The 20,180-nt window shown below is 39.9% G+C and overlaps 1 protein-coding gene across 5 annotated transcripts in view; it reads left to right on the plus strand.

Annotated features, from left to right (window-relative positions):
• The window catches only part of LOC107317829 (glypican-5-like), a 319,637-nt gene that overhangs the window by 223,187 nt on the left and 76,270 nt on the right, over positions 1-20,180 (plus strand). For all 5 annotated transcript variants that reach the window (XM_015870947.2, XM_015870949.2, XM_015870944.2 and 2 more), the window contains one exon: positions 10,735-10,885. In XM_015870947.2, coding sequence (XP_015726433.1) covers positions 10,735-10,885 — 151 coding nt within the window. The remainder of the gene's footprint in view (positions 1-10,734; positions 10,886-20,180) is intronic.

A 20,180-nucleotide genomic window follows, 5' to 3' on the forward strand; every position in this document is an offset into this window, starting at 1 on the left:
GTGACATAAAGCACAGCGGTGAGCTTTATGGAGAAGGTAGATCTTAACACTATTTCCATAGAGTTCTTTGTCTGTTTTCCTAAATAAGCTGGCCTGGAAGATGATTCTTTCTGTATGCTTTTTTTTTTTTTTGCCTGTTTTGTGGTTTAACCTGGCAGGTAGCTCAGCACCATGCAGTTGTTTGCTCACTCCCCTCCTCCCAGTGGGATGTGGGAGAGAATTGGGGGAAAAAAAGTGGAATTTGTGGGTTGAAATAAAGCTATTTACAAAGATAGAGAAATGGAAATGGTTAGTAGTTATATATATATGTACATATACATATAGATGCATACATATACACACAGACACACAAATGTGAATAACAAGTAATGCAGAAGCAATTGGTCACCACCTCCCAACTGATGCCCAGCTAGCATGTGAGCAGCAGAAGAGAGACATGTGAACTCCCACCCCCTAGTCCCAGTAGACATGCCTGCGACTCTTTCATGTCCCAGTTGGGTTGGTCAGTACTGGTGTGCTTGGCTGCTGCATGTGGCCAGCACAGGGCTTGGCACTGTGGGGCCTGCCTGACTGGGGAGGGAAAGGCTTGCATCATGCTGGTGATGAGTTTACCACCTGTAAAACCTGATTATTAACATCCCAGCAGAAATGACCAAGAATCCTCATCCTCAGCTGAGTTGATGACCATGTTTGGGTGGGATAGAGGGTGCTGATAAGTGAGAAAAAGAAACAGAAGGAAGTAAGCGAGTCACATGAGCATGTGAAGAAAGGCTGAGCAAGGGGGATCGAGTACAAATGGACTGGGGAGCAAAAGCCCTTTACCAAGAAGGGGAAAAGCAGAATAGCTGAACATAGATTTGTGAATGTCTGTCTTCCAGTGGTAGCTCTCAGGCCACTTTGCTAGGATCACTTGTAATGATTGTTAATGACCTATTCCAAAGTAGTTCTCATTATTGTAACAGAAGCCAGCATTTTCTTCAGTGTCCCACCAGAGCTTTTGATCTCTGTGGTCAGATTATCTTGTTAGTGGCTTTTGAGAAGGCAAAAGGAGAAGCTGATAGCCCAATGCATTGACCTTTTTTCACTTAGTGTGCCTTTTCCAGGCTTGTGTAGTAACCTGTGATGAGAAAGACAAAATGACCATTCCTGCCCTCCTGAAATGTTACCAATGATCTGCCAGAGTTGTCTGTTCATTTGCCCATACATGGGATTTTAACCTGGTTTCAGTAGACAAGCACAGCTTACACAGTTGTGCTCCCATATGTGCCTGTCTGTCAGGCTTGTGACTCTTTCTATATATTTTTAGTCCCTTAGCTAATTTTAGCTAAATGCAGCAGATTTTGAATTCCATGAGCAGCAGACAGTCTGGTAAAAAGACTATACCGTGAATTCAGTTTTCGCTGAGACACCAGAGAACCTTCGTGGTTCATATACCTGCAAAAAGGTATATCTCTTCTTCCCTTTTTAAATAGGAATGACATAGCAAAAGCATTCAGTCATACATCCTCACGTGTTACCACGGGATCATAGCATCTGGAAAGAGAGAGTCTTTTATTGTCAAATTCATGCAACATAAAATTATTTGCTTGTTTCATTACAGCACCTGGCTTTCCCAGATGAAATGGTCTAGGTGGGCTCTTCATGCAAAATTATTTAGAACAGCTCCACTGCATTCAGTTTGCTGGTTCATAGCAGCACAGGCTGCTATCCTTTCTTCTGTATGTATGCGGCACCTTTGGAATAATACAATACATTTAGAAATGTGATGGGATTTTAGAGAAATCCAATGATGGTGAGGCAGTGTGATTGTTTACATGTTTTCTTTGGGTTGCAGTGGTAGTATAACTGTTAGCTTGAATAATGAATGATTATATGATTATCATATTATATTATTATTATGAATGATTTATTATTTAGTTGCCAGTATCAGTACATCTTAAAGGAATGACAGGCGTTGTTATTCATGTTCTTAATGTGCTTTCTGTATTTTGTTCCACATTGTATTTCAGTGCTCAGTTGCTGGGATTTAGAGGAGACTAAACAGAGCTGCACTTTTGTCATGTTTTAACATGAAACACTAAATGCAGAGCCTGAGTCCACTGAGCACTCTCAAATAATGAGAGACTGATGTTCACAAGTCTTTCCAGTGAAATGTCAAACTTCTCTTACTATGAAAATTATCTTCACCAGCATAAGCTTGAAAGCAGATAATTATCCAAGAACATGAAACAGAATTAACATACACTGGAGCATGTCATGAAAATTTCCTTCAGCAAATAGAGCAATTGCTGTCTCAGTACAAATCAAGGAGAAAGGTTGGCTGTTCTTTTGATGATGTAGAGCAGCCACTGTTTACTTACTTAACCCATGAAAACACACAGCTTGTCAGAAGGATGCCATTCAAGGACTGATGGAGCGCATCCAGCTTCCTGATTGCAGGCGCCTTGCATTTCCACATTCTCAAGTCTGATCAGACAGAAGATTCTTGGCTATTATTAGATATCTAAAGCCTGGTGAGTTGGAACTCCTAGTTAAACAGCATGTTTGCAAAACATGCAAAACTCTAGTAAAAAATTAATACATTTTTCAGCCATGTTTGGTCTTCATGCACAGCTAAGATGCTTCATTCTTAGTCCAGAGGAAAGAATGGATGTCATTTGATAGGTAGACATAATCTGCTCATACAGAAATCAGACAAGCAAGGAAATAACTAAAATGGCTGATGGGAGTGGTTCTGGTTTGTGATTTTGGTTTTACAAATCAATTTTCTAATATTAGAAACCAGCAGAGCATAGAAACACAAAATGGAAGCCGGGAAGAGACCTGCTGAAATATCATATACAGCTCATTGACACAATAGGCAACTTTTCTCACAGATTTATTCAGCCAGATCTTGCAAATACTTGATTTTTGTCCCCATTTTTCTCTTGGTAGAGTGCTTGCACCATGATTAACTCTGATATATAAAAAGCTGGTGTCTCATCTTTATATTTCTGTGTTACATTTCTTCTCAGAGATCTCTCCACATATAAGGGGAAAATTAAATATATTTACAGACAGCAATCAGATTATCCCAGTCAACCATCCAGAGAAGTATCTCTCTCTCTCTCTCTTTTTTGGTCATTTCTTTAGCCCTTCTCTAAGGTTAACCCACTTGAAACTCTCTTCTTCCAAAAATGGAGAATTAATGTCTGAAGTAATGTGGAACAGGTTCATTTGTGAGAGCACGAGAGGTGACACTTTCTAGGCCTGGATTGATGCCTTGCTATCTTGATGCTGCTGAGACACAGGTTGTTCATTTCCCAGCTTCTTGCCCTTGCAGAGAGTTCACAGAATCATAGAATTACCCAGGTTGGAAAAGACCTTGAAGATCATCAGGTCCAACCGCAGCCTAACCAGTACCCTATCTCTAAAAGCCCTAACTTAAATCATATCCCTGAGTACCACATCCAGACGGCTCTTAAACAACCAGGGATCGTGATTCAACCGCCTCCCTGGGGAGCCTATTCCAGTGCCTAACAACCCTTTCTGTAAAGAAGTTCTTCCTAATATCCAGCCTAAACTTGCCCTGGCGCAACTTGAGGCCATTTCCCCTTGTCCTGTCACTTGTCCCTAGTGAGAAGAAAGTTGCACATTCGAGTCCTAAAGCAGTATTACAGTTATTACGAAGAATAAGCGCAGCTCCAGTTTGTGATATCACAGTCACCCATCTAATATGTGCATGGATGCCACACTCCGCATCTGTTGTAGCCCACAGTTTTCTTGCAGAGGGCAACAAGTGCTTTGTGGCACTGGCGCCCCTAACAGCCCTCTGCCTTTGAAGGTTTTGTGTCAAACATCCCCTTTCCCCAAAATGAACAGTTTGGCAGAGCCAAAGAATTTTCCACACGCAGCTCCTGCATACTCTTCACCAATAATGGCATTGTTTATCTTAGATTCTTGCTACAATTGCCTTTTAACTTCAACAAGAGGCAGAACATCTCAATGTAATGAGAATTTTTCTAGCTGTATGCTCTATTTTCAGACTATACATACTGTAATTTAAAAAGCAGAGTTTATTTTTGGAGAAGACTATACTGACTGCCTAAAAGTGGAGGGAGTGCCTGTGGCAGGGACTAACCCAAGATGTATGTATCAGGCACACTAAGCATCAAGTGAGTAGGGTCTTCTTTGGTGTATTACATAATACCAAAAGTTAACTAATTTTCACAAAGTGAGGTAAAATGTGAAGGAGTGAAGGAGGGATATCTGCTCGCTTCCTTGACCCATCTGTCTTAGTGAATTCAAAACAAAATGTGTTAATACATTTTAAACAGCAGATGTGCTTGGTTAAAATAGATCATTAACTAGAATAAGTCCTTTTTTATTTGTGCTCAGTTTACGTAATTCAAAATTAATATCAGCCAGGTAAGGTATTACAAATCTAAAGTAGGAGCAGTAACTGCAGTATAAAGAAGATCAATCTGAAAAAGTCATATTTGATATCTGATGAAATAATTCTCTAACATTTGTAATCAACTGAAAGCTTTTAGCTTCTCTGCTGTGGAATATGCATCTGCAGTGGTCTATATGGGAAAGTCAGAGGGAAGAAGCCAGAGGAGAGGAAGAACAGGGAGGGGAAATGAAATGTATTCAAACATATTTGAAAGTCTAGGTGCTGAAGTGTCTACTGTGTCACCTGGCAATAAAAAGTGAGGAAGGGGATAAAGAGTCAACCTGCACAAAACAAGAGAACAGAAAGTACCACAGGTAAATAAAGACTTAAGCAAATATAGAGCCCTGAAGATGGGATTGGCAAGAATGAGAAAAAGTTGCGTGTAAAAAATAAAGGAATGATTGCAGGAGTCCTCCACAGAAATGGTAGGAAGGTATTTGCCTTGTAGGAATTCAGGTGCAATTTCAGAAAACAGCATTTCAGTGATGTAATTGTTGGGGGGCAGGAGGGCGTGGGAATGGCAGAGCAAAGCAAGTAAAAGCACCAATTGCATCAGATTGGGAAAGATTAATAAAGTCGAAAAGTAAGTCCTGACCTTCCCAAAAGTTATACAGCTAATACAGAAGCTACTTGGAAACACAGTAGGAGAGTTAATGAAATAATTAACATATTTTGAAGGAAAGACTTCTGGAATGAAGTAGAAGGGGAAAAACAGGAGGTAAAACACAGAAATGTGTGTGTCATTCTCCCCACAAAGTGAATTTGGTTGAGAGTTGAAGTACACAGAATTAAACTCATCATTTTCATGTTCTTCATTGAATGACTTCAACAAAAAAACTTGTGAAATTTTTTTGAAAGCTGGGTTTCTAGGAGCTGCAAAGTAAGAAACCAGTGTAGAGTAGAAGTCCATGACTAGTTAGAGTCCTGGCATGGCTGTTCTATATGTGTGCTACTTCAGGTAGAAGCACTTCAGATATTTAACAGTAGAAAAAACCAGAAGGCAGCAGAAGAAAAAATGGAATGGAAAAAAAAAATGGCTCCCCAAATGCAAAGTGTAGCTAGAGTGGAGATACGCTGGGGCAGAGAAGGTGTCCCCATTCTGTGGGCACAGTTGTGGTTTTTGTGCTTTGCATGTTTCCACGTGCTCAAACAGGGCCTTCCCCATCAATTTGTACACCAGCAACATCAGCATTGACAAGAAATACAAATCTCAGTGCAAATAAATATAAGGTACTTAAGCAAAAGAGAAAATCATAAAACAAAGGCATCTACCACTACTGATCCAATTCCCAAAGTAAAAAAGATCTGGTCAGGAGAGATGGGAATACAGTTCAAAAGCCATGGTAAGTCCTTAACCACATTGCATGAATTATGCATAGGAGTTGAATTAAATTGTTCTGATATTGTACAGGTAATGTGTAAAGCAAGATTTATTAAGCAAAGGTTCTTATATGAACCTGAATAAATCCAGCAGGAGGATACCTTGGGGGTGTCTTTTGTTCCAGAAGGTCGACTGTCCGTATTCAGCTAAAGAAAAGGGTACAAGAGTTGCATGAAGCTATCTCATTGAGTTATACTGCTGTCAGAAGAAGCAAGAAAGGAATAATGCATTGGAGCTTCTGGATTTCTCTGGAATGAAAACAGAGGAGGAACAAACCAAAGAAAATGTCTAATGAGATTAAGGACAAATAAGTTTATTTGACTTATTCATGCTGTAATATATGAATGCTAGATAAATGTGCAAAGAAGGAGGAACAACAACTGCCAGATGCTTTCAGAAGGAAGCTAAGAGTGTGTGTGGAAAAAGGTTCACCATAAATGTTATCTCAAAAAAGAGGATCTCTTGGAATAAGCATGTATATGGCAGTTATGTCACAAATCTGCTGTATTTGTTTGGTGAAAAGATGGAACATCTGTTCAGTCACAAGACCCCAGTAAAATGCAGCTTTATGCCTAAAGCAGTGTGTCAGCCCCTAAGAAAAAAATGTATGTAAAAAGAGAAAAACAAAGGAGCATTGTTTATTTCAGTCATAGTCATTTCTGACCTAATAATGCTTTTGAATGGATTTTTAGTTTTATTTTTGGACAAAGAAATGAATGACAGGACTGAGTCATTTATGCCACTTTTCAAGATTAGGCTTTGTGCATTATTTGGGTGGAAGATGGCAAAGTGCTTTGTTTCTGCTAATCATATTTATGTCATCGAAGAACATTTTAGAAGGCTATTTCTTAGCTTACAAATTCTAATTTCAGTATATAAAAAGCCATTTTTTGTTCTCCATGAAAACATGAGTGAGTCAGATATATGTGCTGACATGTAAACTAGAAGGAAGTTAAATTTTACCTCAAGACTGTCTATTCAGAGAAAAAAAAGATTCCCACTGAAATGTCTATAGAAAACTAATCAACAACTTCCTCATTAAACTATTACTATCTAGGATCTGTCTCTGAGTATTCCAAGCACACAACTTTTAAGTGGTTTTATTCAAAAAGTGTGTTCTTTTACATTTTCACTGCTGTATTCACTGACCTGAAAATCCTAAAACTGTGATGCTGAAAATACTGTTCTAAAATCCAACTTCTGATGAAATTAATTACTCAGCTTAGAGCAGTACAGGGACTGATGCTCTTTAATATTGATGGTGGGAATGAGTGCACCCTCAGCACGCTTGCTGTTGACACCTAGCTGAGTGGTGCAGTTGACATGCCTGAGGATGCTCTCCTACAGGATGGGCTGAAGGAGCTGGGGCTGTGTAGCATGGAGAAAGGAAGACTGTGGGGGGACCTGAGGGAGGCCTGAGGGAGGCCTCTAAAGGAGAGTGACAGGAAAGAAGGGGACAGACTCTTTAGCAGGGTCTGTTGTGATAAGACAAGGTGAAATGGTCAGGCTAAATGAGGGGAGATTTTGGATTTAAGGAAGGAGTTTTTACAATAAGGGCAGTGAGGCACTGGCATGGATTGAACAGTGGTGTGGTGGATGCCCCATCCCTGGAAATAATCAAAGTGAGGCTGGAGGGTCTCTGAGCACCTGATGGAGCTGTGGATTGCAGGTTAGTTGAACTAGATGACCATTTAGTGGTCACTTCCAACTCAAAAGATTCTATGATTTTGTGAGTTCATGTCCTCATTAGAAGCCTATGATTTCTGAAGGACTTAGGTGATCAGGAATGTGTGTGCTATGTTATCAGATATTAATAGGGGACCACGCACACAGGACATCTTTCTTCTCCATGAAACCATGTCTGTAGAAAGTTTCTTGTTTTTTAACTTAAGCTGGGAGCAATTGCTGGAGTAAATAAAATGAATTTGTATAATCTTTATCTGACTCAGCTGAAACAGATACTAAGTTCTTTCAACAGAAAGACTGTAAAGTTTCTCAGAAACTCTTTAGAGTCTTGTGAACCTGATCCAAAAGCTTAAAGTTGGGAAAATTTCCGATTCAAACCAGTTTTCAGTTGGGCTGTGTAAATTTTGCTGAGCTACTTACATGAGCATTTCATGGGTAAGCAGTACTGTCTTTCAGATATGACAAAAGCTTGAAGACTTAGATTTTAAGCTGTTAGGATTCCAGTGTCTTCTGGAATCCTGAGCAGCAACTACCTCCTTCATTGTGAAGGCAAAGACACAAGTTGCAGTGCTCAGCCTGAAATCCATTGCAGTTGTTCAATCAAAGCATCAATTCTCAGCCCCAAGATAGGTTGGAACTACTGAGCAGAGTTGCCAGAGATGGTTGGATTGTGTCATGCATCAGCAGGCAGAGCGTAAGTCAGCAAAATATAGCTTGAGAGTAGCTTTTAAAAATGCAAGTGCCATTATTGATTTCCGTCACTGCTGTCTGCTTTCCAGTTTGGGGAAAGGACTATGTGCTCTTTGGCCATCTGGGGAAATCTGGAAGCTGTGGGGGCTGCTGTCTCCCCCTAGGAGAGTTGTTCACATGTTTCAGCAGGTCATGGCTGTCACTGAAGAGGCCTTGAACATGGATAGCAGTGTTAAAAGTGTTTATTAAGGACATTCCCTGTCCACGCTCATCTTCTAGACCTAGCAGAGCTGAAAAAATGTAAGGGACATTGTCTTTCTATTATGATACTTCTAAAGCACCAGCACCCTATTTGATCCTGACGCAGCCTGTGCTGTTTCAGTGCAGTCTCAGGACTTTGAGAGGGATGTCTCTGGTACTATGAAGAAAGGAGAAGGAGAAAGGCTAGCATACACTTAGCTATCACACTGAATCATTGCTCTCACTAACATCATGGGGCAGTTGTTAAGGGACAGATGTTCCTAACTCACACTGCTACACCTCCTGGAATGTGTTAATTGATATATAAACAAGTATGTGTGCACAAAGTCAGGCTCTGGTTCGTTGTTCTTGGTCAGTGGTAGCCACAGATCCAAAAGCTGTTGATGGGAAAATCATTGAAAAGATTTGGGAAGTGCTGTACAAGGGAGGAAGACTAAGCAGGTTTCACTTGAGCTGGTTCTGAGCTGTGAGGTTCTTCCACATCAGAGTTCTGTCTAACTTGACCTGCCTCCATAGTGGCAAGCCAAGGAAGAGCTGGGTCAACTTTGAATAGCACAGGAGGAGATGCAGGTCTCAGCTGTGTTTAATCTCTTTTTGTTCTGCAGGTCTTAAGAACACAGAAGCATGTAGTGTGCTGCAGGTGCACTATATTGAAAAGCAGGTCAGATTGAGCCATGAAATGAAATTTTTGAAAAGAATGGTTGCCTTAATAGGCAATAAACATTTCTGCTTTGACTGGCAAACTGTGGGAGATGGAGAGGTCAGCTCGGCCGCGTCAAGTGTCAGCTGTCTGATAATGAGGCTCTGGAAAGGAGTCAGAAGGTCTGAATAAGCAGGGGTGTTTTGTATGTAGGCATAAGATAAGCTGTCTGCTTGTTATGGAACTTGCTTGCTCTCTAGCCAATGGATTATTAGTGGGAATGTATTGAATGCATCTGTTAGAATATAAAAGGCTCGCTTAGAAGAATAAGCAGGGATACACAAGATGATAGGGATACACAAGATGATGCAGATACACATCATGGTCATGATCATCACAGCAATAAAGAAATCTTCCTGTCACGAGAACCCTGTGTTGTGTTGCTAACTCAAGACAATCATTAAAAACAATCATTAAAAACCTTCATTAAATTTTGCATCTCTTCCATTCACCACTTAGCCATTTCTTTTCATTCTGAAACATTATAACTAAGAATGAATGAGTTTTCTCTAATACAGTCAGGGCATGAGAAATCTGTGAAAGAACTGAGTTATTTTTCTCCCTCATAGGCAAATTTTTCCAGTTGCTTGACAAAATATTGTTTTGTATAGTCATGACATCAGTCAAGAGGCCAATGAATAGCAAGACTCAACATTAGTCAACTTGTTTTTTAAAGAAAACAGGCATTCAGTAACAATTCATGTTTGATGCTCTTCCCCACTGAAGTCCATACCCTGTCCTCCCACTTACTGACCTTCCCACTGCAGCACGAAGTGGTTTCCGTCTTCATAGTGAGCAAACATCTTTTTAGTGAAAGGGTGAAAAAAATCCTCAGTTCTGCCATAAAGAAGTTGGTGTCTGTAGGTCAGGATCTCTGCCATGATCTACAAGCTCTCCAAGCACTTATCATCCCTAGAGCAGAGGATGGCAGCTCAAGGCATCTGAAGAACAAAGAGAGTACACAAAGAGCTTCCCACTGCATTCATTGCCATCCATCCAGCCCAGTTGGATTAGTCCTGTGCTCCAGTTGCTCCACAGCCCGCCTCCTTTTTAGTGAGAAATCTGCTTGAATCTTCAAAACATTTTAAAATATATTTCCCTCAGTACCAGGGATAATCACAGTCCTCTGGGCTAAAACAGATCACAAAGTCTTAAATGTATCTGCAGCGCTTTACAGAGAAATGTGTGTTAGAGGCCATTGGGCAGCTCTGACCAACACCAAACAGTGTTACAAAGTCTTTCCATTTGGTTAAGATATACCTATGTAACAGGAATAACAGGTTCTAATCGTACCTCATCATAGCACAGGGGCAGAGCTAGCAAAGCTGGTATGGTGCTTCCGATCAAAAGTTTGATGGTAAGTGTTGGGTGTCATCTGTGGTGGATATATTTTGATGGTATAGTCTTTTAATCCAAAAATACAAAAATACAGTTCTGCCAGAATCAATCTATAATGTGAATAGCAGTTCTGGAAAGAATGTGAACATGCTTGTTGCTTTGTAAACCCAGCAATCCAGATTGGTCATTAGAAGCACGAGCTGTGTAAGCTTACCGTTGTTGGTCCTTGCTCTTTTGTTTTAGCTGGTTGCTGAGAAGGCAAAGTTAAAACTGGAAAGATGGACTTCCCAAGATGCTGGCAGTGGGGGAGGAAGAAGTGAAGAGCTGGAGACAAGTGGGGACTGTGATGATGAGGATGGCTGCCAAGGATCTGGTGACAGGATTCACACAGCAGGTAAATACATATTCTGTGGACATGCATGGAGTTTAGAAATTCCTGAGTGTTACAAGTAGGTGGACAGAGCTAAGGTTTGTACTGTTCAAGTTACTGTCAAATTCTTATTGAATTCAAAGGATTTGAATCTTAACACATGAACGACCGCAGTAGAACTAGAATGGTACAGAGAGTAATGCGGTACAGTGTAACAGTTGGCCTGCAGATAAGAGACTTAAATTTACAGTGAAAAATATCTGTAGGGAAGTCTGGATCATAGAAATACTGGAAGAGCTTTCCTGGATATTGTGGGCACTTCAAATAAATAGAAAATTAATACCTGTGTAGACTGTACTAAGTGTTGACATAGATATTGATTGATTGCATAATCACACTGAAGGATGATCCAAAGAGAGTTTTGCTGAAAATATATATATTCTTGAAAAAATACCTGAAATACTGTTTTTAGTAGTTTTGAGTAGCTGGATAAAGATTATCCTGGTATAAAATACCTCAATAGCCTCAGATATGCATTCTGCAATATTTATTTTTTGGTAATTACTTGCATAAAGCTTGGAATCAGCTTCAGAATTTAACTTAGTATATTCAGTTTGGGACACCTCAGTACAGAAAGGACATGGAGGTGCTGGAGCAGGTCCAAAGAAGGGCAACAAGGCTTGTGAAGGGCTTGGAGAATATGGCCTATGAGGAGAGACAGAAGGAACTGGGGCTGTTTAGTCTGGGGAAAAGGAGGCTGAAGGGAGACCTGATTGCTCTGTTCCAGTACCTGAAGGGTGCTTACAGTGAGTGCGGGGCTGGTCTCTTCTCACTGGTGACAGGTGACCGGACGAGGGGAAATGGCCTCAAGTTGTGCCAGGGTAAGTTTAGGTTGTATATCAGGAAAAAGTTCGTTACAGAAAGGGTTGTTAAGCACTGGGATGGGCTGCCCAGGGAGGTGGTTGAGTCACCATCCCTGGATGCGTTTAAAAACCATTCAGATGTGGTGCTCAGAGATATGATTTAGCGGAGGGTTGTTAGATTTAGGGTACTATGGTCAGGTTGCGTTTGGACTCGATGATCTTGAAGGTCTTTTCCAACCTGAGCAATTCTATGATTCTGTGATTCTACGATTCCACCAAAATGCTGGCAATTTAATAGGTAATTTCTGACTTACCTATCAAGATATCTTGAGGCATGATGTTTCCTTCTAAACATTTGAAACTACTGATATATAATATCTGAGAGTTCTGATTCATATCAGGTCATCAAAGTATAATTGTATTAATTATTGATGATTTATGTAAATATATTTTCGTTTGAGTGAATTAATATGTGAAATACGTGCATAACAGTGTCGAAACATAGTGCTCATTAAGGTGAGATAAAACTCAGGTAAGCTTTAAACTGCTATTTCATTCAGCAAAGGTCAACACATGGCTCTTGCTCAATTTTTTACCAGTAAGTAAGTAGACTGAAAGAAAGTATCATATACTCAGGTAGGATGTGCAAACCAGCTTTGATGTAGGCTGTGTTCAGGACTTTGGTTGTTCTTGTTATGAATTTTTGTTCAGGAAAACAGAGCTTAAGCATGTATTTTGAAATATGTGCTAAGCATTAATTCTGTTTTACAGTACCAGGTTATAAATATCTACAATACGATATACATTGTTGAGCTGTATAATCAAGGTAAATGAGGTATTATTACATACAGATGATTCTTAACATTTTTAAGTAACTGTGAGTAACAGATCAGGTTGAGATTCTCACTGTGTATTCACTCATATTTTTAAACAGAAGAGCTTTGTTGAAATGTTATTTTAAAACTATTTCCTTAGCTTTTTTTTTTTTTTTTCCAGTTTTTGTTGTGTTTTATTTATGAGGAATTAAAAGATTGCTAAGTCTTTCAGCCCCTAGATATCTGTGAGTGCAAGTACTATAAATAATGTGCTTTCTTCTCTATGTGGTATGATAGGTGCTAAGTACTCTCTAATGAATGACTGAACTATAAATACACTGCTTGAGGAGGATGTGTGTGCATATTTACACGTAGTGGTAGATTTCAGATGTTCAGAAATAAAAACTTGAAAGATTTCAAGACTAGATTTGCTGCTGGCTTTAATAATGGTAAATAAAGGAGATGCTTAATGTCTCTTTTCTCTTTTTTGCTTGCAATCTCTTTAAATAAAATATTCTATGTTGATATCGTCCTGGATTTAAAAGAATTATATTTATACATATAGCTGTTTCAGAGTTTAGTATGGTTTATATCCAATTAAAAAAGAAATCACAATTAATTGTAGAAAATAGTATTGATTCACAACAGTAAGAATATTTCATTGTGTGACAATAGTACTTCTGTTTTCCTAATTAGCTTTAAAATGCTATACGATGTAGAAGCCACTAGCAGTAAATACATTTGGCATATCTGGATACAATTAGGAGATAAAATGGAGTAATCTCATTATAGAACTTCTTTGCTTTAATAGAATGCTAAAGAAATAAACACTGGATTGGATTAGTTGCATTTCCTCTTGCTGCATGTCTGTAAGATGATGTTTCTCATTGTATATCCTGTGAATTTGTTATGTTTCCTAAACTTAAAAGCTGTCAGTTCCATCTGACTGTTTTGTAGAAGCAGAACATGCCAGCATTGACTATTCTGTGTTCACTTTAAATACACAGTAAATTGAGACGTGAATTGAGGCTAAGGCTAAATCCCAAATAAGACCCTGATTTGGAGCTCAGAAAAGTCACTTGGGAATATTCTTACTGACTGCAGAAGGCTCAGAGTGGTTCAATGCCACCAATCTTATCACTTAATGCTGTAGTTTGTAGTCACATTTTAGAACAAAAGGAATAAGAAAGGAATAAAAGCCCTTTCAAAACATGGACTTTTTGCCAGAGCAGTGATGTTTTTAAGAAGGTCATGGAAAGCAGAAAAGGAAAACAATGATCAAATAGTGGATTCAGAATCCAGCAAAAATTTACTACACCTGTAATTTCTTTGAAACCTACATGAAAATGAGATTTACAATTTATGTGTTGAGTTCCGCTTTGAGCATCGCAAAAGATTCAGAATCATTTTAAATAGTTTCTGAAAACATACTGAACACTTCATCTTACCTGCCTGAGAAAAAAATTCCTTTTGTTTGGCAAGAAGTTGGCAAGAGTTTTGCCAGGAGCAAGGTTTCCGTCACCAAAAAAGTCTCTTTTCAGTACTATTAAAAGATTCCTCTGGGCAGGGTACATTGCCATCTCCCTATATCATATGTGTTTATCCAATTGATTTCATACAGCCAAGACGACACCCTCTCTGGAAGCCAGCAGCCTCTTAACACACTAGATAGGGTAGGAGATACTTGAGCATGTCATGTTCTGTCAGGCCTTACCAGTTATCACAACTGTCCTTTCTTGGGGAAAACCATGGAAACATCAGTTTCTTAAGCAGATCCATGTGCTATTTGTTGGCAAGTGGCAACTTTTCATTGACAGCATCTGTTAACCATCTTTAAACAAAGCTTTGTTAGAAGAGATTTAAGAGGAAAAAAATCCTGAACATGGATGGGGAAGTAGTTGAGCAGTTTTGATGGCCATAGTCCTGCAGGTTTCTGGGCAGAAGTGCAAAGCAGAGACTCAGTCTGAACCTTGCTGAGCAGCATGTGATTGTGTAAGCATGGTCTGATGTGAACTTCAATCACAAAAGGACTCACAGAATGATGTGAGGAACTATTCTTAAATAGGACTGTGGAGGATGCTCAACGGTGTACAAGGCTGAGCACCATGCAGAATCAAGCTACTGCAGTGTTTACTAGGGGAGGGGTTAGCATCCTGCAGATCATGAAAAGGTGCAGCAGCAACAGGTTCACGTTGTACCCTGTTTCTCCTCTCTTTTGTGAAAAGGAAAATAAATGCTTCAATCTGATGAGTGAAAAGTGGGAAGGAAGTCCCTGCAGGGGATTTCGCACTCCCAGCTGTGCTGCACAGCTGTATGCTGTTAGGAAGCCCGATCCGGGCAGTGACTGCCAACAATAGATCTCTCTTCAGAGTAGTCATCAGGTGGTTTTCCATTAAATAAGTTTTAGAAGATCCAACAAGGTTGGACCACAGGCAGGAACCTGTTTAGTGCAAACCCCAAGACCTCCACACTGTAAAAGAAAAAATTAAGACAAAAATTATTCCGAACTTCTTTCTAGATAAGCCTGAAATAAAGTGATGGAAAGTCAAAAGTTATTTAGTAAGTGTGAGACCACAGTTATCTTCACACTGACAAGGCATCCAAACAGCACAGGTTAAGGAGAACATCTCTTTTAGTCTGTCCTTGGGCCTGTTCCCCGTGGAGCAGAGTAGGCAAAGCTGAATGTCTGATGTACAGGAACTGCCATCTTAGCCTTAAATTTTCTCATCAGTGTGTATCCTCTATCTATAAGGCAAAGCCTTCAGCTCTCAGATGGGGCAAATATTGATACACCCCTGACAGGCCTTGAAACTTCGTATCTTTGCAAAACAGAACCAGAAATTTACTTTTCCCTTGCTGGCTGCCTGCTCCACACCAGGATGAGCTTCTTCTGTACCTCTATTGCAAAAGGAGTAGGTGGCTATGCGTCAGAAGCTCTTTATTACTGTGAGATTTGGGCAGATGCTTATATAATCCCAATAAAAATTTTATTCTATACTTCTAATTCCTTCTTGAAGCTCTTTCCCTTTAGTATGTATTCTCTGATTTTAAATATCTCTCAGTAGAATATACTGCTTCTTCTAAATGTCAGTATTCAACCTATAGCAAGTTTACTTCATCAGCATGTTCAGATTACGTGGCTCCAACCCCTGGCTTTATTTGTGACTGCTGAGACAATGCACAGTTACTGCATTTTTCTGATCTGGGCAGATGTATGGAAAGCATTAAGTCCCAGCTTGGCCACCTGGGGAAAAGACCTGATCAGCCCAAGGAGCACAGGTGAAGGCTGTGTGGTGGTGTATGCAAACCCTGTGAGAGGGCACTGAGTAGGCAGTTCCTCTGGGGCAGCAGAGGAACCTTACAGCTGCAGAGTTCTGACTTGGAGCTGTATTCAGAGGTATGCTTTGGGAATAGGCATGGGAACAAGGAAGAAGTCTAGATAGTCAGGGTAAAAAGTGTGGATTTTGGTTAATACTGATAGAAGTGGATAGTATCTGATGATGAGATGAGTCACTTTGGACTTGTGGTGCTGTTGCAGTTGCCTAGTGGGTACACTTTGCTAAGCATTTCAGTGGGTGGCACTGACGTTTGAGCAGCTCTATCCTGTGCAAATAGGACTAGAATGCAGCAGAGGGAGGGGCTTGGAGATGGGGATAGCGCAAGAGATAATTTAGAGGGGAGAAAGTAGGTTTCCCTACTTCTCTATCCCAAATCTTTCATAAACGTTTTATAACCTACTGGATGAGATAAAGTATTGTGTGTCATGTTAGCCTCCTTCATTACCCAGTATAATTTAAACTGAAGTGTGTATGAGAAGAAAAATATAACCATTCTGAATCCATCCTCAACCTCAACATTTACTTGGCAGTTTGAGCTGTAAATGAAAGGGACTTCAATTCCTTCAGATTTTTTACTCCCAGAACCAAGGTGAGCTTGGGTCCATACAAGACAGGAGTTTTTGCCAAGGTGTATAAATCACTTTCTGCATGGCTGGATAAACATTTCCCCTGTATGAGTTTTTCCTGTTGGTAATGAGAATGGCAGCTAAAGGAATGACAGGCTGAGTGCCAGCTCTGTGACTGTGGGAATAACTTTTGTACTGCCTTTGGTACCTTCAAAGAGATAAAAATCTGTTTTGGGAAATGTAAATCACATCAAATTTTTTATCACTTCAGCAGTGCATAGACAAAATTAAAATATAACAATATTTTAGTTCTTCCAGTGCTCTGTTCTGTTAGGAGAAATTAAACATTGGAGAGATCAAGATAAAGACGTTTGGGGCTTACCTGTTTATTACAGTTCTGCATAAGCAGTCATCAGAGACTGTGCTGTAGATCACTGATGGGTAACATGATTTTACCAACCTATTAAAAATATTACCGGTGATCTGTATCCAGTGAGAGCAATTGCTACAGCTCAGCACTTTTTGCTGACTTTGACAGCAGAATTTTATCTGTTTACTTTCCATGGGAGCGAATCGATGTGTACTTACTTTTCTGAGATGTGATTTGAAAACAACTCTGAACTGAAAACTCACAGATGTGATTTTCCGCTGAATTGCTGCTCACGGATATTTCTGATAAAATGAAGATTTACAAACAGAAACATCACAACACTAAGCAGCCCAACTGGAACAGCATAGTCAGGCTGCAAAGAGCATGAATAAAAAGAGGTGATTTAGTATGTGGTGACTAGCACTAGGAGAAAGACAGGCTCCAAGGTAAAATGGCCTTTGTTAAGCAGATCACATTATGCAGAGCACCCTAACTACTAAGAGCAGTCTGCAGGCAGAGTCTTTGACCCCATGCAGGTCATGCCTACCTCTGTGGTAGTCATGTGCAAGCATCAGCATGGCATCCAGAGGTTAGAGGCCAAGGTAAATGGGGAGTGAAAACTACCCTCCTCGGGTAAGTCTCATCAGTTGTGTGATTTAGATCCTCCTGACAAGAAATTCATTTAAGAGCTGTAATATCCCGTCATGCCAAGTACTGATAGGATAAATGTGAAGGCTAAGCTAATTTGCCCCCAAAATGCCATAGAGCCAAAATTAATTAAGAGGAGTTAACAAGGAAAGGTCCTTCAAATTACTTCAAAATAGATAACTCATGTAACTTAATGGCAGTACTGTTTAAAATGCTAATTCCATTATGCTATAAGTTTAAAAAAACAAACAACAAAAACAAACAAAAAAAAAACCACAAATCTTGCAAGCTTAAGGAAAATCTTCACCTGCAAATTAGTCTTCATCCCACACAAGGGAGTGCCTAGCTGATAATAGCTAAGTGACAGTAGCATCAGTGCAATGCCGCATTTTGTGCCTGCTGGGCCTTTCCTCCTTGTTAGCCAAAGCAGGAGCCTGAGGGCCTATGTGAAGTGAGCAGCTGAGCTGTTAAAACCTCACTCCTTGTTTTGAGGTATTTGTCAGGCTTCTTCATTTCAGGGTTTTAGTAGTATCGAGAACCCTTGCTGTGGGAAGCAATGTGCTTGAGTAGTAACATGAGTATCTCTGGAGCTTAAAAAACATCATTTTTCTCCAAGGAAGGTAGACAGTAAAGGCAAACCTATGATCTTGTTTTATTCCAAAAGCAGATTATTCCAAATTAGTTGAGGTAAGGTTACCATTTACCACAACATTCAAGTCACTCAAAAAGCCTATCATCAGTCATTGCATATCGGTGAAAGGCAAATAACAGAGGGGTTTGGCAGTGGTAGCAGAACTGAAAGTCACGGAGGAATGAAGAGGTTCTTTTTCTTGCTGCTGCCACCTTGCCTTGTTGTGTGACTCATGAGGAAAGCTTTGGTTGCTGCTCCTTTAAAAGAGGAAAAGAATAGCATTACTTTGGTTTTTTTTTTCCTCCCTCCCTGTCTTTAGATCAATGTGTCTCGGGGGCATTTTGTCTTTGCTTTAAGGTAGAAAATGCCTGGAATGCCTCAGATATACATTTTGAGTTTTTCTGTTCCTTGCTTGTCCATTTTAAGGTATAATAATACACCTTAGAGTACTGCGGTGTGCCTGAAGCCAACAGATAGGCCATCACAATGTGCCAGCTGATAAATTTAGGGTCAAAACAGTACCCTGAAAGAAAGCATAGTTTAATTCAGAGCAAATGTGCTGTGCTCTCTATGTTCAATTTACTATGAGGAAAACGGAACTTCAAGCTGAAGTATGTGACAAATGAACTGGATTGTGGATTTATGGGGCTAGATCTAGCTGACTTGAGATCAAGGTACTTACAGTAACTTAAACCACCTGAAGTTCTTGCACGCCATTAAATACTTTCCTTGAAGAGAGCTCAAAGATTAGGAACACTATTCCTCAGTAGTTAATTTTGTATCTGATTTATCCCACAGCAGTCTCCAGTCTGGTGGATTTAAGACTATTTATTTTCGGCCTGTCTGTCCTCAGAGCAGTTAAGTAGCATTTCCTTAAAATTTAACACTGTCCAGGATGGTCAGGACAGCTGACACCTTTCAGAGGAATATCAGGGCTTCGTGTAGATTCAAGGAGTCTATAATGTCGTTTGCCAACCCTAAACCCAGAAACTGGGTATGCACTGCAGAATAGTGAAATTAGAAACTCCTGGAGTATGGAGTGTGATTTCGTGCAAGCAAGGTGAAGCCTCTAAATTGTGGGTGTCCAACCTTGACTGGACCACAGGGAGTGAAAAGAAATTGTTGGTTGTACATAGATTGCACAGAAAGTAATGCCTCCTATTTATTTCCATCTAAATTGCAACAGATACAGCACAGTAACACTATTTGATAGAGCAAATTCTCAGCTACAAAACAGTATTTTTCAACATAGTCACCACCACCAGCTGTGCATTTCACCAGTGATGAACAAGGGTCTGCATGCTGCACTCATACAAATAGGCTGCAGCAAAAATGACCCACTGCCTCTCTCACCACTGGTGAAACACATTGCCCACCCTTCACTGTGCTCACATCTACTGGTTGCCCTCTGTAAATGTTCGGTAGGTTCTGATGAATGTCAGTGGGTGCTATTTTTTCCTCATGAGGGAGTTCAGTAACCCACCTTTGCTTCATACACACTTTCATATCAGATGCCATTCTGTCTGACTGCCCCTCTTCTGCCATCTGTTGCACAGTTGCAAAATGTAAAGGAATATTTGTGGGAAGGTTCAGTCTCTGCTGCCATCCACCAACACCTGCCTCTGGCATCACAGGCCTATATTATAAAATAGGAGGCATTACTTTTAGAGCAGCCCTCATGAAACATATAATGCGGTTAATGTATATAAGTAACAAAACTTATTTGGTGTGTGTGTGTGTGTGTGTATAATTAAAACAGAAGATAAGCCTATAAAACTAGTGGGATGTTTGACCTTGTTTTTGTGAAACTGATGCATCACCCTGGTTTGATGGCAGTGGTTGCAATTCTTAGTGAGCTCTCAAGGTGTTTGTCAGGGATTTTTGATGAAATTTTACTCTTCCTGTGCTTCATCCTTAAAAATAGTTGGTTACAAATGTACATACTGCCAAAAACTGATGACATGAATAAGATGTGACTGTGTATCAAGGGATGTTTTTCTCTTGTAAGAGTTCTTATAAAAACCTGGTAAAGAGACAAGATTATTATTATTTTTGGTTGAATTGCAACTCTATGCATTTCATTTGAAA

Source organism: Coturnix japonica, chromosome 9 (genome assembly GCF_001577835.2).
Source record: "Coturnix japonica isolate 7356 chromosome 9, Coturnix japonica 2.1, whole genome shotgun sequence".
Taxonomy (NCBI): domain Eukaryota; kingdom Metazoa; phylum Chordata; class Aves; order Galliformes; family Phasianidae; genus Coturnix; species Coturnix japonica.